Source organism: Arvicanthis niloticus, chromosome 10 (assembly GCF_011762505.2).
Source record: "Arvicanthis niloticus isolate mArvNil1 chromosome 10, mArvNil1.pat.X, whole genome shotgun sequence".
Taxonomy (NCBI): Eukaryota; Metazoa; Chordata; class Mammalia; order Rodentia; family Muridae; genus Arvicanthis; species Arvicanthis niloticus.
Genome location: NC_047667.1, coordinates 8,287,526 through 8,315,203, shown reverse-complemented (window position 1 = coordinate 8,315,203; position 27,678 = coordinate 8,287,526). Strand labels below are relative to the sequence as shown.

Genomic DNA, 27,678 nt, shown 5'->3' with positions numbered 1-27,678 from the left:
CAACAGTTCCTTATTATAAGCATGATCAAATTACAGAACTTTTAGATTAAAACAAAAATCCTAGTTCATCTTGATGCACAGAACTAAAAAACCAAATAGCTAGTCTTCTATATCCCCTTCAAAATAAAAGGTACGTATGAGTCAAGATCATGCTTCAAGGGGACTTAGAAACATGGTGGCAGCTTCACTGTAACGTTTATCGCGTTGAGAGATGTGCAAGCTATTCAACTCTTGTGTTTAACCTGAAACTACATTAACTGAGTAACTCACTCAAGAAGATCTGGCCATGAGAAAATATGTGCTGGCCACAGCCAGAACTTTCGATATTGAAAATAAATCTCTTCATTTCTTTCATCTAAGAGTTAAAAAAAAAAAAAAAAAAAAAAAAAGCTATGGTTAAGAATTAAGGGACATTTTTAATGACTTGGAGACCTACAGAGATTAATTTCTAGCCAGTTTTTAAAAACCTAGTATCAGAGTAGTAAAATGCTTAATTTGAGGAAATGTCTTTTCTCATGACCTGTTGATGCAGTAGCTAAAGGGTGTATGAACTGCGTGTGCATTGCGGAAGGACAAACTTCCCAGTCAAGAAGACAAAGCATCAATTTATAGAGAACATGCATTTTCCATAGAGTTTTGACTGTCTGTACTGCACCCTGGCCACTCAGGGATCTTGGCGTTCAGTCACTGGGGAAGGGGGAAGGGCAGAGCGCTGCTCATCAGCGCCTGTCTGATTCTAAGATGCTGCAACCCTGACAACATAGATTGAATCTAGAGATGTAACATCAGGATTGATACTACAGATCAAGTATGGATCTGATATCACAGATAGTACTTGACAGTACAGCACATACAAAGACAGCAAGGTGCTGTAACTGCTTATAAAACACATCTTTCCCCAAGTACAGACTTTGTTGCATGATATTGATGGTATAACTGCTATCTGAAGAGGATGCTAGTGGTAAGAAAGGAATCCACAAAAAGTTATATTTAAAAGCACCAACCAGTGTGCCAGGCTTAGTCTTACATGCCTGCAATTCCAAAGCACTGGGGGAAGTGAAGGTATAGGATCTGGAATTCAAGGTTATCTTCTGCTACACAGTTTGAGTCAGCCTGGGCTAAATGAGACCCTGTCTCCAAATGAAAACCAAAACAAAAGGTGAAAACAGAAATAAATGTGTCCATCTTTTCAGCTGATGGAGGCCTTTACTAGGAAGGGGTCTATCTGGCGTATTTTCATAGCCCGAGGACCCTGACTTCTCCTAGATGTAATACAGCACTTGAGGCCCTTGCTGGTCCAGAGTATATTGTGGCTTCACAGAGCCACCATGCTGAGGCCTAACAAGATTTGAGACACCTCTCCTCTGAAGTGTCCCCACTGTTGGGCATGGTGGTATATGACTGCCGGCTCAAGAGCCTAGAGGCTGAGGCAAGACACATATGTTAAGTTCCAAGCCAATCAGGACTACTTAGCAGACCCAGCTCAGGGGAAAAATTAACAAGTAAGAAGTTAAGTCTCCAGACTAACAGGAGTCTGTACATGCTGAACACCATGACGCTCAGGTCCCCAGCCACTGTCTTTCCAGAGCAGCATCTGCTTTAAATAGGACATGGATAGGCCTGGAGGGGACTGGAAAACTGCCCCAGGCTTGGTGCAGACTCTAAAGGGTCTACTGCAACTCAGTAATGCCATTATGGTTCTCTGTGTTTTACAGGACAGCTGAAGGGCTTCCTTGGGGATTCATGTGACCTTCAGTGTTTAAGTCATGCGGTATCTGGCTCAGTGTTTAAAGCGATAGACCTACAGAGGACATGGAGCATGAACTGTTCCACAGGTACAAGCGGACGAAGAGCGAGCCCACACCTGTCCTAGCCTCTGCTATCCAGCTTATGTCTAAGCAGGCTGCAAAAAATGGGGCACTTCCATTTTTCACTTCGGTAGAATGAGCTTACCTTGGAGAGAGTCCCCCATGGGAACAGTTGGTGGGTGAGGTCAGGGGGCTGGTCCTGCTGCTGGGGTGTCGGGAAGGTGTCCGGCCAATTGTATTGCTTGGAGATCCCTGGGGCGAAGGAGTGTAGGCACCATTATCCAAAGGTTTTCTTGACAGTCTAAGCACTCTTCCCTTTGTCTCTTAATCCATGTGTAAATGGGTGGGATCTGTCCACAATGACAACCCCAGCCCCACTCCAACCCTGTCTCAAGTTATAAGCTTCAATGGATAACTGTTCTGCAGAAACTCTTGGAGCTTGACGGCCACTGTCAGCTTATTGGTGGCTAATACTGACTACTAACCTGACAAAATCCAGAATCATGTTAAAGACCAATCACTGACCAGACAGAACTACAGAGTTGGTGAGAGACTAAGATTGGATTAAGGTGGGAAGACCCACCCTGGATTCCAGCAGTGTCCTCCCATGGGTTAGAGTGCCAGACCAAATTCAAGGAACAAGGTGAGCTGAGCACCAGCAAGTGACCATGACTCTCTGCTCCTTACCTGCAGGGGCAGTAAGACCAGCTGCCCCACACCCCTGCCCCTTGCCCTCCCTGTCACGACGACTGTACCCCCCTGTGAACGTGAGCCAAGACACAGCCTCTCTTCAGTTCTTCTTGTCAGAGCAATGGGAAAGGAACTAACAATAGCTCTGCTAAATGATACAACTAAGGAATTCCATCACTACAGGAATAAAATAACTAAGACAGATTCAAACAATGAAGGAATAATAAAACAACGTAGTGAACCTTAAACTGACTTAGCAACTTTACCCACAGGAGTACCAGCCCATTTACTTCTGGAGCATATGCCAAGATCAGAAACGACCCCAACCTCATAGGCTTAAAGCTGGTCAACAGAGGATAAGGAAGCTGGCAGCTGGGTGAGGGTCACCTGGAGGTCATGACCAAACCACAAGCAGGGCACTTACCACACCGGTGTTACTGGAGTTCTTGAGGTGGTTATGCAGGAGTTTGGTGGCACCATCCTGGAATGTTTTTGGCAAGGCACCAAGTAACATGGTAAATTCAGGAGTGTTCAGTTCAAACAGAGAGATGAGCACGATCTGTGCTGCCTAGAGAAAGAAGGTGTGAGAGCTGGTTCACAAGTGCGCTTCAAAAGGAGAAGGTGTCACAGAGAATCTGACTTTAACCTGGAGTAGTCCTTGCTTCTGTTCTAGTGCCCCGGCCCTGGAGGACACATTTACGTTGCTGTCTGGCAGGAGGAAGGGAGCTGGTAAATAGAGTAATATTAATAATGTCACATACAATAATAAAACTACTAAATGCTTAAGACTGTCTCACTCTAGTGAGAAGTAGACAAGCTGGCAGTGCCCCCTGGGAAGAGGAAGTTTCCAGACAAAGCACTGTTGGGTTTATCTCGGGATAGTCTACCCCACTGCACTTTGGCTAAATTAGAAATTTTAAATACACATGAAAAATGTCTTCTTCTATGCCTAAGAACCAGAACAAAGACGTTGGGGAAACAAATGGATACTGAGATAGACAAAAGCACACTGCTACCTTTGGGAAAGTATTTTATTAACTGAGTGACAATGCAGGAACACTGGCAGTGACGGTGGCACATGGGAAAGCAATCTAAAACAATCGACAGGGACTTTTCCTCAAAGCACTGTGCTCCTAAGGCCGTGACTTAACCATAGGGAGTCTGAGCTTAAAGCCCAGAGACTCAGGAACTGGCGAGGAGGCTGACTCAGAGGCACTGAAGCCGGGTGTGTCGGTGCTTGCCTTTTATCCCAGCACTTCAGAGGCAGAGGTGAAGGCCAATTCTGAGAGCCTGCAACCTGGTCTACATAGTGTAGTCCAGGACAGCCAAGGGAGCAGAGTGAGAATCTGTCTTAAATAACAAAGGAAAAAAAAAAAAAACCTAGGCTAAAAGATATCAATTGCCATTTCTTATTAATTTCTAAGAGAAAGAAAAAATATTATGTAAAACTATTTCTAGTTTCTATTTCATTTTCATTTTAAATGACTATAAGACATCTTTTCAGAGACTATAATATTTAGGATTACAGTAAAGTATTTGGAAATATTTTTCCATGATATAGGGTCAAATTAAAAACTAAGAATATTCTTTGTGGAATAAAAATTTATTTTTCACCTTTCTAAAAGCATTCATTTAGAAAAGCACCAGGCATCATTTCCTTTCCTGATCTTCACATACTGTCAGCAGGCTTTTTATCAGCCTCTCTACAGCAGACCCCAGGTGGCTGGCATACTCTTAACCACACACGAGACATATCATTACTGATGATGTACTATGATAAAACAGTTTCCCGATTTAAGCACCATCCTAACAATCTGTTTCAGACAAATGAAGGTACTGTTAGATGATTTGTTTAACAAAACCAACTTCAAACATTGTGCAAGTAAACCTATACTGTAAAAAGACGTTCATGAGATGTTAGGTAAACTTCACACACATGCACAAGAATCACCGGTGAGGAGAAGGCAGGCAGGAGGAGGGATTTCAGCACGGGAAAGAAAACACAAGTGTGCTGCCACTGCAGTAACGGTGCACAGACTCAGGCTTTACATGTGCACAGTGGCACCTGAAAACTGTCTCTCTTCCTCTTGGAGACAGAGCCTTAGCTTGGTCCTGAACTTGCTATATGTAGCCAGTGATGACTGTGACCGTCTGGTTTTCCTGACTCCACCTCCGGAGTGCCAGGATGACAGCTGTGTACTACCAGGCCATACTATGAGGAGCTGTGGATGGAACAAGGGCACGCTAGGCAAGTACTCTACTTACTGCAGTCTGGAAGAGTCTACCTTCACGTGAAATCGGCCACTGTCTTCAAGAGACCGTATTTCCTCCCAGAATAATGCATATGTAACAGCACAAACTAACTTGAAGGTTTTAATGGTACTAATGAAAAACAGCATCTTTTCAGAACAGCAGGCCCGTAGCCCTAGACAGTGTGCAGATTCTTGGCTATTTAATAAGAGTTACATTTATCTCAGTAAAGAAAGCACACAACAAGGCCTTTAATTTCTAAGTCATTAGCCTTTTCCAAATAATCCCAATGCTAAATTTAAAACACTCATGCATTTAGTGAGTATGTGAATGTGTGTATACGTATGCTGTGTATGTGCATGTGCACCTACAGAGGCCAGAAAGGGAGGGGCAGGATCCTGTGGGGCAGGAAATGTAGGTGGCTGTGACCCATCTAATGTGGGTACTGGGATCTAAACTAGGGTCTGCAAGAGCAGTTAAGTGCTCTTAACTGCTGAGTCATTTCTTCAGCCTCTTTTACTTCAAAAATATTTATTTTTATTCCCCTCTCCCTGTGTGTGTGTGTGATTGTGTGTGTGCAAACACATGAGCACATACATGCATGCATATGTCTGCAGAAGTCAGAAGAAGGCTTCTGTATCTCCTGGAGCTGGAGTTGCAGGCAGTTGTGAGCCTCCTGATACTGTACTTGGAAACTGAACTCTGGTCCTCTGCAAGAGCAGCAAGTGCCCTTAGCTGCTGAGCCATCTCTCTAGCCCTCAAAAGTCTTTGACTTAAAGACATTTATAAAGTATAGTCTTTTTCTAATGAGATCAAAACTTTAGAAAGTAAAAATATAATTTGAGAATATGCTTTTAAAAACATTTCAAATCAAACTTTTACAGTGAGACTGCTGTGTCCCTAAACCTTGTAATTTAATGAGAACTGAAAATACTGGAATCCAAGCAAGCAAGAAAGGGAGGTTATATCCGCCGTTACTATCAAGATGATCACACTGGAGGGCGATTCCATCCGGCACTTGGGAGGCAGAAGCAGGAGGAGCTCTACACGACCAAGGCTAGCACCACCTAGACACCAGGCAGCCAGTTAGACAGCAATGTTCTATCTCAAAAACAAACAAAAAGATCACGTTCAATACTAAACTGCTGGGACAGCATTTGTGAAAACATGGGGCATAATTCATGCTTACTAACTCGGAAAGTGGAAAAGGCACACAATACGCTCACACATGGCCCCGCACTGCCTCTGCCACAGCCAGAACTGCCCAGATAGCCTGATAAAATTTCCCAAGTGTTGCTAACCTTCTCTCTTGTATGCATGTGAGTGCATGTGTGTGTTTGTGTGTGAGCGCGTGTGTATCGCATGCATCTGTGGAAACGGGAGGCTCACACTGCTCTCTGTCTCAGTGATTTGGTTAGGTTGGCCTGCCAATGAGTTCTGGGGCCCTGCTTGCCTCTGCTCCTCTGGCATTTTATGCACGTTCTGCCATGCTTTTCACATGGGTGCTGGGGATCTGAACTCAGGCCCTCACGTTAGACAAACACTCTGTCCACTGAAGCATCTCCATAGCCCCTTGCTAACTTTTTCTAATGGACAATTTAGAAGTTGTTATGGGCCTGGCAATTTAAGGATCAAATAGAATATTTTTTTAAACTATAATTTTTAAAAAGATTTATTTATTTTATGCATATGAATACACTGTGGCTGCCTTCAGACACACCAGAAGAGGGCATTGGATCTCATTACAGATGGTTGTGAGCCACCATGTGGTTGCTGGAAATTGAACTCAGGACCTCTGGAAGAACAGTCAGTGCTCTAACTGTTGAGCTATCTCTCCAGCTCCATCAAATGTAATCTTAAGAGTGATTCTCATTTCTTCCTTTCCAGTAGAATCTGGGGATCGGTAAAAGGTTCTTTGCTGAGACCTCCGAGGACCATCATTTGCCTGGTGGCTGTACACTCAACAAAGAAAAGGACTTTTTCCAAGCAGGCAGAGCATAAATTAAACCTTGACAGATGTTTCAGTGTTGATACTACTCAGTTGTAAACACTTCTGATGTAGGGAAACAGGAGGACACAGAGTTTCTAATTTACTGCTTTACAAAACTGAAGACAAGGTACTTTGAAAAAAAATTGTGTGTGTGTGTCCATGTGAAGGCCAGAGGACAACTTCCAGGTTGTTCCTCGGTTGTTGCCCACTTTGTATTTTGGACAGCATCACTCAGTGGACTAGAGCTTGCCAAGCAGACTATGCTAGCTTGCTCAATATGCCCAGGGATCTTCTTGTCCCCACCTCCTCTGCATGGCAGCAGCAGACTGATCCAGGGGCACTGGACCCCAGCTCAGGTGAAGGTGTCTGCCTAAGTCCTGGTTATTTATGATACTGTCTTTTCTCCTCTTGCTATTCTATTTCATATGGTAGTAAGCTACACTTGGAAACCATTTCACTGGGAAGGTGGTTGGTTAATCAGGACACCAACATCAAAACAGGCACACATGGTCACATGCCACATATTAACAGTAATTCAGGGGCGACTAGTATGGACAACGTGAAGTTGGACAGAGGGTGTGCTTGGATTAGTAGTCGGGCTTGATCTACCTGTTTACAACTTTCTTCCAAGTTTCCTTCTCCAGGCACAGAACAGGTAGGAACTGACCTACCAGGGACATCCTCCCCTGCTCGACTACGCTGACGCTGGGACTGGTGAGCAGAAGAGGGGAGTGTGGATTAGAGAGAAAAAAAGGTCAGTCAAGGCTGTCTACTGGCTCAGAGTAAAGCTTCATCAAGGCTGAGGCCCTGAGCCAGAAGTCAGGGACAGTAAGACATCAGCACCCAGAGCTCTGCTGAGTGTCTTAGTTAATCACAATCCTTCCTGGGAGAAGGAGAATTCTTGCTTCCTGTGATATGAAGGTCAATCAGAGGTCGAAGTGAGACAGGAGAAACAGTCATTGTTAAGTTCATAGTCAACTCTTAGTTTTCAAATTATGCTGCACTGCCTATATACACATACATGCACACACACACTTTAAATTATACTTGTATGTGTATTTGTATGTGTGTGGTGGGGTGCACATGTATTACAACATTATGTGGGACCAGAAGACAACTTGTAAGAGTCATTTCTTTCCTTCCACCATGTGGACTTATGAGTCAAACCCAGTTCATCAGGTGTGGTGGCAAAAGCCTTTACCCTCTGGGCCATCTTGCTCTTAAGTCGTTTAGAAATTAAACCCTTCAGAGACCTTTTAAGTCGTTTAGAAATTAAACCCTTCAGAGACCTTCTGCATATTTTTCTGGATGTGTCCCACAGCATGTCTATCCTTCCTAAGTTTCTTTGCCATGCTTTTATTGCTCACACTTCTCAAAACCCGTGGAAACCAAGGAGCCACCAAGCACCTGTGAAAGGTCGCTGGCTAGCCCACTGAAAAGTGACACCATGCTTTGACGTTTGACAGAGAGAATCACATAAAATAAGCAGACATACAGCATCTAGAATTGTAAAGGAAGAACTTGCAATTAAATACTCTGGCTGGGCACAGGGCTTCACACCGTAACCCAGCACTGGGAAACGGACGCAGAAGATCACAAGGCAATGTGAACTTCAGGAAGCCCTGTCTCAAAAAAGCTAAGGGCTGGAGATACAGCACAGGGGTAGAGGCCTTGCCAGCATTCCAAGGCCCTGGGTCTGAGCTCCAGCATCACATATGCACACACTCACATACAAGACAGAAACAAATTTAATGAATGGGAAAACTTCTATTGCCTTCCATAGGTAACACGACTTCCTAAGTGCTGGAAAGAGCTTGGTCCTCAACTTGTTTCAACAGCAACAAATCCCAAACAACCCTTAGACAATAGCAAATAGAGTAACAAGATTTTTTTCTTACTGTAATCAAGGCTGCCCTGGATGCCCCAGCCAAGTATTATCAGCCTCTCAAAGACAAGAAACTCAGGAGATTAAATGCCTTGCTCAGCTGCACAGGCAGAAGCCAAAAGGAGACTAAGCAGCAAACTTGTTTCTACGTAACATTCTCCATTACTTTCCATCAAATACAGTGCACTGGGAAAGGTCTAGAGACCACTGACATCTGGCTGGCATACTTACACAAGGAAAAGGTTAATGTTAAAGTAGCCACACCAGGTAATAGTTGGGTATCTCTGGAAGGCTTCCATCAGCTACAGACTGGTTGACAATACCCTTTGAATGCTTTGAGTTTGCTTTTGGTTTTGAAAAAATACCTTAAATATTAAAACTCCCTTCTCTTTGCAGAGTGAAATATCCCTAAAAATGGAGCTAAAAAAGAAACAAAGAAAATATTAAAAATATTGGAAGTTAATGAGTCTGAACTCTATCAGACTGCATTAGTTTTAAAAATGCTTCAAAAGGGCTATGGGTAGGGTTTCGCTGGTAAGCTGCTTGCCCAGCACAAATGTGACCCTGGGTTTGATCCCCAAAATAACATAAGACTAGATGTGATCCCCAGAAGTACATAAGTTGCATGTCGTGGCACAGGCCTGCAATCTCAGCACTTGGAAAGTAAAGGCTGGAGGACTAGAAGTTCAAGGTCATGGGGATGGGGCAGGGGTTATTAAGAGTACATAGTGTCCTGGCAGAGGACCCAAGGAGGCTTAAAACTGGAACGCCAACTCCAGGAGGATGGCTTCTTCTGGTCTGCCAGGGTCCCTGTACTCAGACATGCTCATACCCCAAACACACGAATAAACACAGTTAAAAATAATGAAGGGGCTGCTGAGACGGCTCAGTGATTAAGAGCACTTGTTCCTCTTGCAGAGGACCCCCATTTGGTTCCCAACATCCACATGGTGGCTCACAGCCTCCAGAACTCCAGTTTCAGAGCATCCAGTTCTCTTTTCTGACCTTGGTAGGAACCAGGCACAAACATGCTAGCCAGACATAAATGCAGGCAAAATACCCACACACGAAAACATTTTAAAATCTTTTTGTTAAAAGTAGTTGAAGGGCATCCTCAGCCACATAGTGAACTTAGGGCTAGGTTAAAATGGCACCCTGTTTCAACAAATACAATAAAATATAAATTTTTTTAAAAGTCTAAAATAGTTTATAGGAACTTTTTACAGGCTGGGGAAGTGGCCAGCAAATTGCTGGCCACCAAGTATGAGCACCTGAGTTGAGGTTCCCAGCATCCATGTGAAAGCTGTTTATAGCTGTGTGTCTCCTAGGGAGGTGGGGCACAGATCTGGCTAGACTTGGGGTTCACTGGCCAGTCAGTCTGGCCAAAACAGCGAGCTATAGTACACCAATGACATCCCATCTTATTCGTCTTTTGTTTAGGTACTATACTCATTCAAAAGATGCTTCAGATACACCTCACGTTCTGTGCAAGCCATGTCACTCACAGCAGCAACTGTATTCATAGATGCCAGCAGATGGCAATCAAGCAGGGCACTCACATAAAGTGACTCTGCCCTGGGAGTAGTAAGCTATGGTGACCTAAAGGAATCGCTTGTGGCTGAGTAGTTTATGGGGGAAAACCGTGTCTTAATGCATTTAACAGTTAGGCTTCCCCAGCAAGCCTTGTGCCCTCAGAGCCAGAACACATCAGATGCTTAAACACAGAGCAGAGCGTGTGCAATGTAGAGGTACACCCACGTAAGTAGATGAATTGCACGACAGCCTGCAGAAAGGCCAAAAGTAATATTTTGTAAGAAGTGTCTAGGACTGGGGATATAGTTCGTTTGGCAAAATGCTTGCACACATATATGAGGATTTGAGATAAAGCCCCAGAACACACATAAAAGCCCAGGTGTGGGACCAGTGAGATGGCTCAGTGGGTAAAGCTTGATGTCAAGCCTGACGACTTGAATTGGTGACCAGGACTCCCCTGGTGAAAAGGAGGAGCTGCCTCAGAAGCTGTGTCCTGACCTGAACACATGTGTGCTGGCATGTACCCTTCCCTCAGGTAATTAACATAACAACCACCACCATCCCTAGGCATGGAGATATAAGGTTTTTATCGTTTTGTTTTTACATTTTGTTAAAGATTTCTTTATTCACACATGAGTGTATGTGTGAGTCTGCCATGTGTGCCCACAGTAGGCAGAAGAACAGGGTGCCAGATGCCCTGGGAGCTACACAAGTTGTGGACTGCCTGGCATGGTGCTGGGAATAGAACCCACTCCTTAAGAGTAGTAAGCCCTCTAAAACACTGAGCAGACTTCAGCCAGGCATCAGGAAGGCAGACAGGGGAGGTTCCCTGGGACTCACTGGCCAGACAGCCTATCCTACATGGAGATCTGCAGGCCAGTGAGAGACTGTCTCAGAAAAACATAGACAGAACCTGAGGGAACATCTGAGGCTGACCTCTGGCCTCCGTACAGACACAAATCTCCCTACCGAAGAGCTAAGGAATTACCAGATAACAATAAAAGATTTCTGCCAAGCCACAAAAGAGCTTTGGGAGCTTGGATCCAAAGCTGCCCCCGAGAACAGGACCCAAGTAATTTTTCCCTTCCAGTAAGCGAGACTTGCGGGAGGATGACGGATGTGACACTGTCATATGGAGGAAGAGATGTGCAGATATAAAGTCCCTAGATAGTTAACTTTGAGACAAAGGGAAAAGGAACCTGTGTGGGTCTGACCCAATTACATGGGCACTATAGAGGGCTCCCAGAGGGAGAGAAATCCTCCCGAGAGCAGGAGGCCTTCAAGCGGAGAGGCCTGGTGGAAAGTCTTTAGGCCATCAAGGGCATGCTCAAGATTGGATTATTAGAACTCCATTTTCTTTCTGCTTCCTGCTGTTCTGTAAACTCTTCCATATCTGCATCCCTATCAAGAGGTGCTCAGCAGAAGTGATGGAGACAACAGCACCATGACCTGAAATCCCAACTGTCTCTTTCATAAGAGCGTGTTAGGTATCTAGTCACTTGGCTTTGACCAAAGTTAACACATCCTTACATCTGCTGGTGACTCTCAGGCTCTTTGTTTATATCTGGTGAGCCTATCAATTTGAAAACTACAACAGAAACATCTGTTTCTGACTTGTAAATCAAACAATACTGAGCCACCTACTACTGTATCTTCCAAATCTCAGAGTGGCTCATTGGTTACAGAGTTTCTTCTGATAAATGCTTAGAGGTGAATAAAAATAAAGACAGCGGATGACAGAGGCAACTGGGAAATCTGTGCAGCGCTTGCTCCCACCCTGCGCACACCAGGCCCCGTCTCCCACTTCCTGCTGCCTGAGGATCCAGATGTAGAACCCTTGGTTCTCCAGTGATTGATGACAATGAACTAAACCTCTACACTGTAAGCTCTCCTTTATAAGAGCTGCCTCATCACAGCAATGGAAACCCTAACTAAGATTCTGTCCCTCGGGGAAATGTCTGAACTTCACCCTGGAGGAGTGACAGCAGTTGGAGTCTGCTCATCAGAACTTCCCACGGAAGAATTACAGCCTCCTTCTGTACCTGAAGTACAGAAGATGTGATCTTCTGGTTGACAGATGGAGAAGAGGCCTGGACAGTAGCGTGGCGAGCCCTGTTGGGGAGCTGTCAAGGAGAGTCCACAGCAGACGCATCCATTTTGGCCAGTGGTTTTTTTGTTTTTTGTTTTGTTTTGTTTTGAATATGGGTTCAGGGGACAGTCCTCACGCTTTTGAGACGAGTACTCTACTGAATGAGGCACAATAGCCATGTGCTGTTTGTGACACCCACACAGAGGCTCTAACACTGGAGAAAAAGAAAGGGAAGAGCTACCGCAACCACGCACATTTCCAGCAGATGTGTAGTCTGTGGTGGCTGCCTGTTCTGCACATGTCAGTGAATATGGTTCTGTGAAGCGGACTGTACCTAGTCAGGGAATTTTAAACTCAGGAGTCTGCTATGTCTTAGCAAATGTTTCAACTACATTTGACCCCCAGGCACCTTTGCAGCCACAGTGAGCCCCAGATCTGCCCATCCCTCATCAGAACACAGCACCAATGAACACACAACTACTAACGTTTTGTTATCACACAGGCTGATCCACCAGACTGGAGATGGGCAGAGCAGGACAGAGAAGCAGTAACAGCACAGCCAGGGGATGTGTATGCCTGTCTAAGGAAAGTCTGCAGTCTTACTTCAGCTCTATGAACATACCTTTCTCACGTCTGAACTCTTTGGTTCTGTAGTCCATGTTATGATCCTAGAAACAGCAAGTCTTGTTTCGCTGGAATTTACAAAATCTGTGGGGTCCATCTGTCTGGCCAGAGACTCGATGTACTTCAGGATTGCCACTTTGACCTGAGAGACCAACGATTATAAATGTTAAACACTGGTATGTCACAATCTTTGAATAGAATTCTTGGCTGGCAGTCAGCCGAAATGTGAACACCATGAAGGGGAAACTTCCTCTCTGTCCCTGATGTAGTTTATGCATGCACCGACAAGCCTACTCCACATTCGTGCTCCTAGATTCTCAAAGAGAACAGCTTTCCCACTGGCCAGAAGGCCAAGCTCAGCTCTGCAGCTAGTTCTGTGAAACGTTCTGGGCCAGGCCTGACAGGCAATTCCCATCCCCCATCCCATACTCTGCCCCAGTTTCTCTGCTGGTTTTTGTTCTCAGGAGAAGGAGGATACTATCTATGAGACCCATACTAGAGCCTCAAGAATAGTCAGTGGTCAAGGAGCAGACTGCATATGAGCACACACAGCCTCCTTCCTTTGTGTAGTAACATGACTGAGTTGTCTTGTCATTAGAGGTGTGACTCTACCTGTCTCAGAGAATGTTACTATTAAAAATACTAACACTGCACTGATCCTGGCACATGAGAATGCCTTTGCCAGCTATAGGGTCAATTGTGAAAAAGCTAATTGCACACAAGGACACAGAAAGACTAACATTATTGACACTGCTGGAAGAAGTAAAATATGGCACAATTATTCTGGCAGATCCTAACAGTATTAGGCATCTGCCTACCAAAGGAACTAGCCATTTGGGACCAAGAGAAATGAGAACACATCCACAGAGGGCTGAACAGAGATGCTCCTAGTTACTCAGAACTTCTAAACGAGACACATAGGGAAGAGGGAATTTGAAAAGCAACCATAAATGACAGGTGTTGAATTACATGAACAGCCACCAACCTTGAGGTTTGGAGTTTGAGTCTGATCCACAATAAATCTCATCAAAATGTTAAATTGTTGATCAAATGGAAAGGAATCCCTAGGATAAAAACCAGTTCTTATGTTTAATCCTGCTGTAGATTAACATATACAAAAGCACATTCATATTTTTATACATACATATGTTTTATATATAGTACTTTTCAGTTTATATAAATACTAAATTAATATTTATATATGAAAAACTCAGGGACAGGAACATAGGTCACTGTGAGTAGCTACTTTAAAACTGAAGACTAGGACTGGTGAGATGGCTCAGTGACTCACCACTGACTGCTCTTCCAGGTCATGAATTCAAATCCCAGCAACCACATGGTGGCTCACAACCATCCATAATGAAATCTGATGCCCTCTTATGGGGAGTCCGAAGACAACTACAGTGTACTTACATATAATAAATAAGTAAATAAACAAACAAACAAATAAATAAAGGCCGGAGTGAGCGGGACCGGTGCAAGAGGGAGAAGGGAAAGGGGAAAAATAAAAATAAAAATAAAACAAACAAAAACCAAACCAAAACAAAAACCTGAAGACTAGGCAGAAAATGCAGGCAGACAGGTGGTCTCCTACCGCTTCCCCTCCTTCCTGAACACTGCTTACTGGAGTACTGGTGACTCCCAGATCCCATCTCTCCATCTGTACTAGGCCACCTAGAACTCACTCTGTGGAAGCTAAGCAGGTGTCCTCCAGTCCTGTAAGTGCAGGTGACCCTCTTGCAGTCACCACAGAAAAATGTCCATGTGGTGCTCAGTGCTGAGAAATTCTCTAACTAGCTATGACTCATAGGGACACCTCGGGTCCAAGGAGCACCATTTCTTGCCTCAAGCCTGTGACTAAGCCTAGACCTCACAGTCACAAATCCAACCAAGGGATCCTGGGGGCTTCTGGCTAGCAAAAGTGAATCCTTTTAACGTTACAGTGTGGCAATCACTATTGCTGTTTAAAATCTTCTAACAGAAGCACTGGGCTGTGACGCAGGAAAGACAAGGCAGTCTTTGTCTCAGGACAGTGACAGATGGTTCTCTCTGGATCTCTCAGAGATCTAAGAGAGTCTTCCTACAGAGGTATAGGAAGAGACTATAAGGTAAGGATGCAGGTTTGAATCTCCAACACAGGAAGAAATGTTATCAACTGTTCCAAGACACAAGTGGAAATTAGAAGAAATAACACAAGAAAACTATAAAGTTTTATAAAGTGGAATATATTACAAACTGGTGTTTTAATCATAATTACTTATAAAAAGTAAATTTAAGCTGACTGGTAGAGCACCTGCCAATCATGAGAAAGCCTTGGGGTTCCCCCAAAGTAATAACATTGGCCCAAGAGCACCCTTACTTTCCACAGCGGGAAGCTGTGAGAGCTGCTTCTGGAACAAAGTCTACCTTCGTGTCTCTATTACGGAGTCAACATGCTTCAGAGCCTTTCCTGCTTCTGCATCCAGCACATGGAGATACGTCAGTGTGCTTAGACAAGAATGCGCCTGTGGGTAGGCATCACTAGAGGTGAGGACACCAGGGCAGATTAGAGAGTGGAGCAAGGTGGTCATCGTGAATAATCACTGATAACCTCTATTGTCCCCTGGGACCTGCAGCGAGGGCGTCTCTCCAGCAGCTTCCCCTTCTATCCGACCTTTGCTGTGGGAACAGCTAGACATACGAGTTGAGTGAGTGGGGGACGGGGTGGGAGGAACAAACGCCTCAGACATACACCAAATTTACTTGAGATTAAGGGTATTTTTAGTTTGTTTTCTGTTTGTGCATGTGTGTGCTTATGCTGAGTGTCTTCCTGGATCGCTCTATGACTATTATCTGTGATCTGTTATTGGAACCAGAGCTCTCTTCCATCCTCATGCTTGTGAAGCAAACACTGAGGAATCTGCGCAGCCTAAGATTAAGACTTTTACAAGAAAGGGCATCAAGGAAAAGAAACTAACGAAGATCACAATTCTACTTTCCTCCCATTGCATGTGGTGGGGGGATGAAAGGGGTTGGGGTGGGAAGGACAAACAAAACAAAACAAAAAAAAAAACCTCACTGAGCTATATCCAGTTGTATTCTTTAATCACCAAAATTTAGAAGTATAATCTTAATATTCCCACCTTTGGAAAAAAAAAACTTTAATGACTCTTCCATTCACATAAGGTGAGAGACCTCTCTGGGCGAAATCTAACTCACACATGTTTTATTTGGACTTTACAGAGTCCTAAGAACATCTTTAAAATGTTATAAAAATCTATGCTTTTCACCTTTTATAAAGTCTGAAAACACAGGATCCATATTTTAGTAAGGCCACATCTTCCTACCTGCATGGCTATTTGCAAACCTGTATCAGACCAGACCACCCAGTCAAGCCCTGGCCAGTCCTTTGTGAGGCTTCCAGGCGCTGCTGTCCAGTACTGCTCCCAAGTTCTGCTAAGACGAGTCATTCAGTGGAGGAAGAATTTGGAAGCCTTATCACAGTGTATGCTACTCCTAGGTCTTTCAAAATCAGAAGAGAATCTGTGCAAAGGACACAGGTTAGCAGGCTAAGGAACCTGCTGGCATTGGAGTGTAGTCACAAATGCCACATGGCAGCTCAGTCATCTGACTGATTTGGTAGAAGATAGAGGCCAAAGGAAGACTCGTGGATCTGAACAGAACAAGCAGGCGATCCCAAGCGTTCCACGGCAGTACCTGTCATAGAACCCAGGGTTCACAAACCGGGACAAACCCCAGCTGTCCTGGGGTTTTCATGGGGAAGAGCTCAAAGGTGACATGGGTTTTTAACAGTGAGAAAAAAAGCTGTACTGACTTACCTAAGGTCACAGTTGGTTACCTATTCTCAAATTCTGAGCCAAGGAACTATGTCTGTATATGTGTGTGCATAAACACACACACACACACACACACACACACACACACACACACACACACACACACACACGTGTGTACACAAAGAGCATGTGGAGACCAGCAGTCAACTTTAGGGACCTTCCTCAATCAATTGCCACCATAAGCACCAGGAATTCTGATCTTTGCTCTTTTGCCTGTCACTGTGACTCCAGGCGGCCCTGTAGGCTTGTGTGTCTTCCTGCACCTTCCTGCTCAATTAGCATATGCCCCTGCCATCACACCTATGCACGAGCTCCTACGCGACCAGCTGCCATGTGGCATTTGTGACTACACTCCAATGCCAGCAGGTTCCTTAGCCTGCTAACCTGTGTCCTTTGCACAGATTCTCTTCTGATTTTGAAAGACCTAGGAGTAGCATACACTGTGATAAGGCTTCCAAATTCTTCCTCCACTGAATGACTCGTCTTAGCAGAACTTGGGAGCAGTACTGGACAGCAGCGCCTGGAAGCCTCACAAAGGACTGGCCAGGGCTTGACTGGGTGGTCTGGTCTGATACAGATGTCGGTCACTCACTTCTAGTCCAGGCATGCTAACACCCCTCAACTGTACAGCAAGCTCCAGGAAGTGTGCGGAGCAGCACAGCTCCCAAGTGTTTCTGAGTCACTGTAACAGCCAGATGACCTACAGAAATGGTTACTATTCTCTGAGCCGAGAAACTGTCTATTCTATATATGTGTGTACATTCAGTAGTTATTTCTGTATTGATTATTTATTTCTGGAGACCAGCAGTCAATATTGGGTCTCTTCCTCAATCACTTGCCGTCTAATATCTGAGACAGGGTCTCTCACTGAATCAGGAGCTCATCAATTTGGTCAGGTTGATTGTTCAGCAAACCCAAGCATCCTCCTGTCCCCACTTCCCCAGTGCTAGGATTACAGGTACAAACAGAGTGCTGGGACTAAAATTGGGTCCTCATGTGTGCATGGGACTTCACCAACTGAGCTGCCTCTCTAGCCCCAGAACTGTCAATTTAGAGACAGTTTATGATCCAACAAGATTTCTACATCATATACTGCTAAATTTCTGAGGCACTCAGAAAATTACATAAATTATAGATTTATAAATTACATAAAAATTGAAGTATTAAAATATAAGAACTTCAGGAAGATATAAACAAATATTTTAAATATTAATCTCACTAATTTTTTTTTTAAAGAAAGGGAACTTTTGAAGTTCTATAGACTTCATAGGCATTCACAAAATATCTGCAACTCAAAGATGACATGTGAGCAAGGGAAACTGGGTAAGGACTAAAACCACAAACCCGGTGCTGCCAGTGCTGCCGGTGCTGCCCTTAATCCCAACACTCAGGAGGCAGAGGCTCTCGGACTATGAGTTTGAGGCCAGCCTGGTCTACAAAGCAAGTTCCAGACAACATTAAGAAACTCTGTCTTGAAAAGCAAACAAAACAAAGGACTAAAACTATGGCCAAGACTCCTACCACAGTCACATGGCAAGGCCCAAGTGCTCACCTGGTGACATCTAGAGCCTTCTGAACTTTCGCTTGCACAGATCCAAGTAGGTCTGCTCCCATTTTCTTAAGTAGTTGTGTGAGAAGAACGAAGAGCCAGTCTTGCAAGTCGTCCTTATGAATAATTACAAAATCCACGAGGGTCTCCAGAAACATGCTGAAAACCTGCACAAGAGAAAACCCAACACCTCACTCCCTGCCTCCATGACTTCCTCCACAGCCTGAGAATGCTTCCAATGCCTGCCCCAGCTGGTCTAGCCCAGTCTTGTCACTTAGGTTAACTATTGCTCGCATCTTGAGAGGCAAACACACAGCAGAATAGGGGGTGGGCTTAGGGTAGGGGAGTGTGTGTGGGGGGGTACTTGACACTTACTCTCTGTTGTGAATTCCACCGCACACCAGGCCATGCAACAAAACAGATTCCATGTTAGTCCACAGCAAAGTAATACCAGTTTCATGCAGTTCCTCTTAACAATCCTAAAAAAGCTATGAACTGGTAAAATACTCGTCTCCCTCAATATAAACCTGTAACTGTCAGTACAGAGAGAAATAAATGTTTTGGAGTTTAATCCTGGAGAGTTTTCTGAGAGAGAAAGAGAGAGAAAGAGAGATGGGGTGGTGGTGTTTTGTCCTGATCATGTACTCTTCTGACACATTCCCTAGCATTCAACACACGTACTATTACAGGGTCACAGGGGTAGAAGCCCTATTCATGTTTCTGTAACCACTGACTTTTATCAAGTAATTTGATGTGTGCCAATTTCAGATGTTGAGACTAGGGTTACCAGAGGAGCTACCGACAGCCCCTGTGAATTCTCATGCCGCTATGTAGTTACTGCTGCCACTTGAGGTAAAACAGTGCACAGTGGAGTATCCCTAAGCCTGTCTCAGGGCAGGAAGTGGCACCGGGCTCCCCAACCCTGGTGCTGTGCTAGGACCCCCACCCCACACCTCCTCAATTCTATCACAGCAACTATTCACCACCAGGGGTCTCCAGTGACAGCTCAGGAAGGCAGCGAGCTGAGAGGTGGGACTCCTAGCTTGGCTCAGGCAGCTAAGAATATGAACTAAACTGAGACCTCCAACTCACTGGACAAGAGCCTTCTGATGGAAACAAATTTCCTTCTTTATCCTCACATTCTGCTTCTGAATCAGCAATCTAGAGGTAATGGGTAACAGAAAGTTCATCAATGTGAAACCATCTAACATAATATCCCTTATCTCTTACCAGTTATGTTATACTTATGTTTTAAATTGTATTACTCTTAATACTCCCATAGAGAAAAACCTTGACGGTAAGATCTTTGGTTATCTATTTGGACTTTAAACTCGGTCTTTTGGGGGTTTAAAATGGATGCCTTTGATGTTGTCCTTTCTGGAAGGCCATCACAGACAGGCTTCATAGCTGATAGAGTATTGTTGCAGGAACAAGACAGAGGAGAAGCACCCCGTGCTTGTCCCTGTGGCTCTTCTTTTGCCTTGTTTTTACACATCCCTAGCTCATGGAAGGAATTCGAGAAATGCTGAATGACTGGGTGAATAGATGGAGGGTGGGTATATGGATAAATAGATGGGTGAATGGGTGGGTGGGTGGGTAGATGGATGGACAGTAAGGAGGTGGATGGGTGGATAGATGGATAGATGGATAGGTAGGTAGGTGGTGGGTGAGTGGAAGGACAGATGAACAAATGGATGAATGAGTGAATGGATGAACTGATGGGTAAGTGAATGAATCGATAGGTGAGTAGATGGATATTTACTACTTCAAGGACAATTCCTATGAGGAAGCAAGAGTGGGAAAGAAGAAAAGAGGGAGTTGATGGACTCTCTGGTCATCACAGGCTCTATTATCCTAGAATAATGTCACTTAGAAGAGACCTTTACTAGGTACAATCTTGCCCACAATGGAGTTAGTTCCTATCCATCCCCACACTCTAGTATCTATTTGGTACTTGACCCCTTAGTTCTCTCTTCTCTCTTCCCCATCTTCTCACTCTTCAGACATCACTAGCCTTTACATCACTTAGCTTCTTCCCAAATCACAGCATTTACTTAAAATACAGTTAAATCCAAGGGACTTCTGTAAAGAGGCCTCCTTTCAATACTACCCCTAGTATGTTTTCTGAGAAAGGAGGGGGGGGGTTCCTGAAAAGGACTTTGTCCCACCCTCTGTATAGTTTTCCCTCAGCAGGGACTCTCTTGTTGAAAAGGCAGTCCTTAAAGCTCGGTGTCCCAGAAGGCAGAAGTACTACCTAGCAGAACTCCATCTACCGAGTTCTTAGGAACAACCAGATTCCATCAGGAGAAAGAGCTGAACTTGTTTTTATAATAATAAAGGCAACAAATAGATACTATATTTAATTAATATATATATATTATATAAATAAAGTATATAATAAATTCTACTTGAGATACTGAAGTAACCATATACATTTTCCCACTACTGTAACATTTTAAAAATATACTGTATTCACATTTTCTTTTTTTGTTGTTTTGTTTTTTTGTGTGTGTTTTTCCAGACAGAGTTTCTCTGTGTAGCTCTGGCTGTCCTGGAATTCACTCTGTAGACCAGGCTGGCCTTGAACTCAGAAATCCGCCTGCCTCTGCCTCCAAGTGCTGGGATTAAAGGCGTGTGCTACCACTGCCCGGCAAAATATACTGTATTATATTCTAGAACCTAGCACACTGTTTTGGTTAAAAGGAGACAGACATAAATTCTGGCTGACAATGAAAGATTCCATCTGATTCCTTTCATGACATTCCTTATTTGAGGCACACTTAATTTGAAATTGATGGTCATGTAAGTTCCCAAGAATTATACTTTGGAAGATCTTAATGCAGACTATTGGAGACTCTCTCTCAATCCTGGGGTGTATTACACAGTTTGCACAGGCATGCACATATAATATACATAAGGCCTGGTTACCTTGCTGTGAGGGTCGGCAAACATTCGGGTGAAAATCTCACACAGTCTCTTCAATTCTACTCGACTAGTTAGAAAAAAAAATAAAAATAAGTGAGTTTAAAATGTAATGTCACCAGTGCAATTAGATTAAAAACCCTTTACCTAGTCTTTAGTTATGTAATTAAAAAAAACTATCTCAAATGAATTATCTTATCTAACTGATAAAATTGAGACTCTAAAAGGCACAGTCTCAGCCTCATTTTAGGGTGAAGAAACAGACATGACTGCCATCTACTCAGTGCTACCAGAAGTAGACAGGTATGAACCAAGTCCCCTTACTTTAGCCCAAGTCAATTTTCTACCCGCTAGGTTATTTGTGTGTGTGTGTGTGTGTGTGTGTGTGTGTGTGTGTGTGCGCGCGCGCGCGAGCCCCCACAATGGGTGTTTGCAAAGATCACATGACAACCTGTGGAGGTAAGTCCTTTCCTTCTCTACATAGGCCCAAGGATTGACCTTGGTTGCCAGGCTGGGCAGTGAGTACCATCATCCACTGCACATCTCACTGGACCACATACTTACACTCTTCTTTAAGTACAGTGGCATCCTTGTGCCTTTTCTTCCAGCAGAAAACTGAGGATAAGCACTATGCCACATGGCTGAGGACTACAAGAAAATGGCTAACACTTGAACCAAGAAAAGCCTCAGTGCACACTGGTGTCCCCTGCCTTGTCTCATCCTTGAAGCATAACTGAGTCCCCTTTTCACATCAAGGCTGGAAAGCATTGTTCTCTTTCTGGTCATGCCGGAATAATCCACCTCTTCAGGCATCTGAGATCTAGATGCCTCAATGATCCTTCAGTAATCTAGAGGTGATCAGGGCTAGCAGGTTCTTAAGGACCATTTCATTGTGGGGTAGGGACTGGGGGAGGGCCACTAAATACCATGAATTCAGAAAATCAACAAGACTTCAAGAACAGCCATGACAAATGACACTCATGCTGTGTCGGCTGCATCACCAGGATGCCTGTGTACTTGGAGGATGTGGCAGGAGCTCTCATATCATCTTTATTGACACAATGGGTTAACGGGAGTACGGAGTATGGGCAGAGGCAGACTGGACAGCGAAGCCTGGAGTACAGCCAATCATGTGGCAGTGCTCATGAACCACATGGGGTCCAGGGGGGTCCTCCAGCCATGGCCACAAGCCTGCTTATTCAGGCTCACAATTTATTCATCAAAACAAACAAACAACCCCAAAACAAAACAAACAAAAAACCCCTGCCTTTCTTTGCAGTAATGCTCAAGTCATAATTTATAACTACTATTATAAGTTATAATACAGTGTATTTCATGGGTTCCACACTCTTTACCCACATCTGCATAACACATTGGTCTTAAAACCAAGGACATATTAACACAGGCTTAATTAATGAACAGATTCATCTTCCACTCTCCATCTTCCCATCCTTTTTTTTTTTCTTTCCTTTTATTTGGGGGAGGGGTAGAGATAGGCTCTCACTCCATAGTCTAGACTGGCCCAAAACTTACTACGTAGGTCCAGGATTGCCTTGAGCTAACAGGGATCCCCCTGCTTCAGATGCCCAAGTGCTGAGACTACAGGCATATACTACCATACCTAGCTATCTTTCTATTATTTCAAAAAAGTTACAAAATAATAGCATGGCAATGGCAACAGAGATGTGATGAAATCTGGTATAAATGCATCCTTTACTTAGTCTGTGCAGTGCTTGGTTATTTAAATGTTTTATGAAATACCACAGGAAGGTACGAGACAGAGTTATTACAAAGCTAGTATGCCCCTGCTATTGGGGAACAGCAATACTCTTTCATCAAGGACTTGTTTGGTAGACGCTCAGGTTGTACACATGACTGGGGTGAGGTTACAGACTTGTACTTGTGCAGTTTATCCTGGAGCCTTGGAGAGAAGTGAGCCTAGCAGTACACAGCTGCTTTCTGTACCTGACTCCTCAGGGGACATCATCTAAAGGACGCTCCTGTCAGATGTGCACCTGTCAGGAACCAAATGTCCCAGCGGCCTAACAGATGACGATGGATTTGCAAGATGTTTTCAAACATCTGGGCGACTGGCACTATGTCTTCCCATGGGTGACCCAGTGACTAGAACTCTGACAGAACTCTATAATGGCAGAGGTGCCTCAAAGCCTCTGTTGAGACTGACAAGGGGACTGAGACGTGTGTCCTCACCTCAGTGTCCTTTGGCTCTTCAGTAAGTTCTGCAGGCCCAGGAGCCCCTCTTTCCTTTCTGACCAGTTGGAACTGGCACAGTGGTTGAGAACCTCTGCTACATCTTCAGTCTGCCGCAGATAATGGGGAATGCCCCCGTTCCTGGAGCCGTAGGAGCGCTCAGAGCACACGCTGGAGGCGTCACTGTTGGCATCGTCATCAGAGTACATTCCATAGGGCTCATACCTCCTTCTCACAGGCTTCTTCTGAAATGTCCCACGAGGAGCCAGGGAAGGAAGAAGTGGAAAAGTGAACTGGTCATGACTCATCCATTAAAAACTATAGTGCAGAGTTAAAATATAAACACACACACACACACACACACACACACACACACACTCTTTCTATGCTTATAAATTAGGGAATTAAAAACAGAAGTGTCAAGGTAGGTGATGTACGTGACAGTTGCACATTTTTGTGAAGAAGAAAGAATTTGTCGTCTTGTAGAAAGTGTGTATGTATGTGGGGGCGGGGTGGAAAGAGGATTTTCAGGAGGATGGATTTTGGTGCCAATCCTGGTATTACAGCTGAACAACTGTGTCATTTTCTGCCTTGGTGACTCCTCTTGAGGAGGGTAACCATTACACCTGCCTCAGCAGACTAGTGTGAGGGTTTAATGAAACTCTAAAGGACGAAGTACCAATTCATTGCAGCTGTGTGCACATGTGCAACCCCTGTAGAGCAATCTACCTTAAGCATAGTCTGTGGATGCCCTTGCTTGAACAATCATGCTTGCTTAAGAAGTTTGTGGTTGAAATGTTAGTGGTGGAGATATTCTATGCAAAAAGGGTCCCAGACTGTATGAGCTGATTTGGTTAACAGCATCATTTTTTTTTTTTTAAAACACAAATTGGTTTCTTTTAAAGTAGACTAAAATAGTCCCCTTCATTCCTCTCTCACACTGAATATAGATAGTATGGAAAGGTTGGCACATATGTTTCCTAAATGCAGTTACTGGCTCAAGCCACATAAATAAGTTTTAATTTTCAAATAATGTTAATTATTTTGAATCCCAGCTTGCTCAGAACAGTACTGCCTTCTGTCCCAGCAAAAATTCTTCCTAGCATCCCGTTTTCACCTTTGAAAATGTTTTTGATTTAGATGATAAGCTGTATCTGATTTACACTTACATAAAATAAGATTAAAAGAAGGCTGGTCGACAGAGCTGTTCATGAAGTTATGATTATAAAACAGACACAAATTGAGTTGATAAAATCAAGCACAGGAAGGACAGGGAGCAGAGTGACATAAAAATAGAGCAACCTCACAGAAGTATGCGAAAGGGGATGAACTCCATCACACGACAGCAAATCAGAATGCTTACCAGAAGCACGGAGACCAGAATCTCTAACTACAACTACATTTTGTGCGGCTTTCAACTAATTTCTAAAGGAAATATACTTGCAACAGAAAAAAAAAAGTTGTAAACAAAAGTTAAAGCACGGGTACCTTGCTCCTGGCGTCTCCTAACAGCTGTAGGCAGGAGAATATTGAAGGATGGGGAAAAAGCATAGAGAATTATGTCAGAAGCATATGTGGGGATTGTTCTGGCAACAAAAGTGTACAGCAACATCTCTTAGCAAACCAAAAACACAGGTCAGCAAGCAGTTGGTTTGGAGTAGAGCGTAGCAGACTGCATTCCGAATGGCATGTCCTAGTCCTTCTGGATCTGGCCCCAACTCTCTGGTTCATGGCAGCACTCTCGCTGAGATTTCCCATACCCATTGTCTGTCCCTACGAGATCTGGCTACCCCAGAGGCTCCCATTCTGTAGGCAATGATTCCCTACCATTCTGGCACTTTCCTCTTCAGAAGCAGGTCACTCAGACCAGACACAGCGGACAAAGGAGCAAGGGCAGCAGGGACAGAATGGGAGCTCGGGCCTGGAGGAGCTCACGTTGAGTTAGGAAGGTCTGACTCTCTAGAGCGCCACTCTGCCTTGTAGAACTCTGTACACAGTTCCTTATGCTTTGAATAACTAAACAAAAACCAAAACCAAACTGCTCTAATTGAAAGTCCTTTTTAGCTGAGGGTTCAGCTCCACTGTTTCCTAGCCTCCTGACCACCACCTGTCAAGGTCTCTGAATAAATAAAATGCACATCCAGAATGCTTTGACTTGAAAAAAGAAAGCCTCACTGGATTCTGTCCAGTGTCCCAGCTCTTGACTCAGGTTAAAACCATGGTTAGAGCAGTACTGCACACTCCAGTACCTGACAGAAAAAAAGTCCTTCTGCACACAAGGCTGTGTAGGCTGGGCAGGCTAGCTGCTGAGCAGAAAGAGTCTGAGAGTGGCCAGCAGCTTCCTCTCAGATGCACACTAAGGAAAGAACCTTAGTGACTGAGCAGAACAAGGCATAGATGCAAAGTGATAAGACGGGGATCTACAGTAGCCACTGACTGTAAAGCGCTGATCAGGTGGCGCAGGCTAAATTCCAAACCTCAGACTGAAAAGCAAGGCAATGTTATGTTTGCTTGTTTCCTAACAAGAGAATTCATCTGAGAACAGCAGTGGGTGGGGTACCAATGAGGCCATTTTGAAGAGCACTTATTTCAAATGCTGGGCACATGACCTAGGTGTTTGAGACTGTTCCAACCAGCCAGGAGGCAAGTTGAGCACATGCTGATCCAACAGGAATGTTTGTTGTACCATAGAGGGAAGGACCCATGTGCACATGATGGGGTTTCCCCAAATATTATACTTAATATGCAAAATCCTCCCCCTTGTGCTTTACAACTTTAGAGACTAAATCTTAACATTTGGGAAAATTTTCTTGTTGCGTGTATGTGTGTGTGTGTGTGTGTGATGGGGAGTGGAGGGGAGAGAGAAAGAGGGGGGGGAGAGAGAGGGGGGAGAGAGAGGGAGAGAGAGAGAGAGAGAGAGAGAGAGAGAGAGAGAGAGAGAGAGAGGAAGGAAAGAGAGAGAGATAGGTCAAACTTGGGTTCTATTCGTTAGATGCTGTTCACCTTGTTTTTGAGACAAGGTCTCACTTTTACCTGAACTCATGGATTCAGCTAGACTGGCTGGACAGCAAGCCCATGGTATCAGCTCACTCCATCTCTCTGACGGTGCAATGACTAGGGCGCACCATAACACATGGTGCTTTACACATGGATTCTGGGGTTTATACATGGATTCCAGGTCCTTGTGCTTCAATGACAAGTGTTTTATTAGCTAGCTCCCCAATTTTGACTATTTTTCTCAAATACTACGTTGATCCATTTTTGGGATGTGAGTGACTCTCCTAAGTCAGAATCACATAACAGAATGAATATAACTTTCAGGTGTCTTCTCAGGAGTCTTATCTTCCACTGCTACACAATCACACAGGTAGCTATGTTCTCAAAGCCTACGAAGCGACAGAGGCAACAGAATGGAAAACAGGAACTCGTGTGGGAAAAGAAGCTATGATATACGGAAAACAAAAGTGATAGCTAGATGACATGTGGGGAGCCCAATGCCATCAAGATCTCCTGGACACCCAGGAGCATGGGTCCTGCTGTTTCTTGGAGGCCAATTTGTCTATGTGTTGTAAAGAGTGTGAGAGGAAAAAAAAAAAAAAAACAAACAATAAACTTTACATAACTTTTCCTTTTCTCTGTGAATGTATATGTGGTTTGTGAGCATGGCCATCAAGGGTCTTCCTTGACTGCCCTAACCTTACTCAGTGGAGACAGGGTTTCTCACACGATCCCACAGGGTACTTAGTATGTAGTCTAGCTGGCCAGCTTGCTCAGAGAATACCATTTCTGCCTCTGGGATGCTGGGAATACAGACAGGTCACCCCTGAATCTGGCATATGAACTCTGGCCCTCACCCTTGCCCACTGATGGCTGAGCCATCATCTCAGCCCTATTTACACACTTTGGAAGAAGAGTGTAGAAGACAACTTAGTCACCTGATTTGAGGACAATTTTGTGTTAAGACAGAAAAATATGAATGAGTGACTGATGCCATCCTCTGTGTGTCCCTTACCAGAGCGTCGGCCACTGCAGCTTCCAGGTCTGTGCTGGTACTCAAGACTCGCATGGCGTTCACAGCACCAGGGACTCGTCCTGACTGGCCTAGCCCAAACCGATCTATTCAGAAAACAAAAGCAGAACGTGTCAGTCTACTTACATCTTCTCAGTCCTCGCTCTGCGAGGAGTCCCGCCTCCTTCCACTAAAGTCAGAGACACCAACATTCCCTAGCCAGTTTGAACTGCACTGGACTTGCCTGCCAGTGGTAGGGACTAAGGTCCTCACATTTAACAC

The 27,678-nt window shown here is 44.3% G+C and overlaps 1 protein-coding gene across 26 annotated transcripts in view; it reads right to left on the bottom strand.

The window, feature by feature from the left end:
- Clasp1 (cytoplasmic linker associated protein 1) overlaps window positions 1-27,678 on the bottom strand; it is a 222,816-nt gene that overhangs the window by 44,099 nt on the left and 151,039 nt on the right. For 8 of the 26 annotated variants that reach the window (XM_076941001.1, XM_076941002.1, XM_076941007.1 and 5 more), the window contains 11 exons: window positions 27,400-27,503; window positions 24,876-24,899; window positions 23,388-23,632; window positions 21,183-21,246; window positions 19,347-19,415; window positions 18,258-18,421; window positions 13,855-13,933; window positions 12,868-13,011; window positions 7,348-7,449; window positions 2,923-3,066; window positions 1,954-2,060 (listed from right to left, as the gene is read on the bottom strand). In XM_076941001.1, coding sequence (XP_076797116.1) covers window positions 1,954-2,060; window positions 2,923-3,066; window positions 7,348-7,449; window positions 12,868-13,011; window positions 13,855-13,933; window positions 18,258-18,421; window positions 19,347-19,415; window positions 21,183-21,246; window positions 23,388-23,632; window positions 24,876-24,899; window positions 27,400-27,503 — 1,246 coding nt within the window. The remainder of the gene's footprint in view (window positions 1-1,953; window positions 2,061-2,922; window positions 3,067-7,347; window positions 7,450-12,867; window positions 13,012-13,854; window positions 13,934-18,257; window positions 18,422-19,346; window positions 19,416-21,182; window positions 21,247-23,387; window positions 23,633-24,875; window positions 24,900-27,399; window positions 27,504-27,678) is intronic. The other 18 variants (XM_076941018.1, XM_076941022.1, XM_076941021.1 and 15 more) reach the window with 6 other exon arrangements.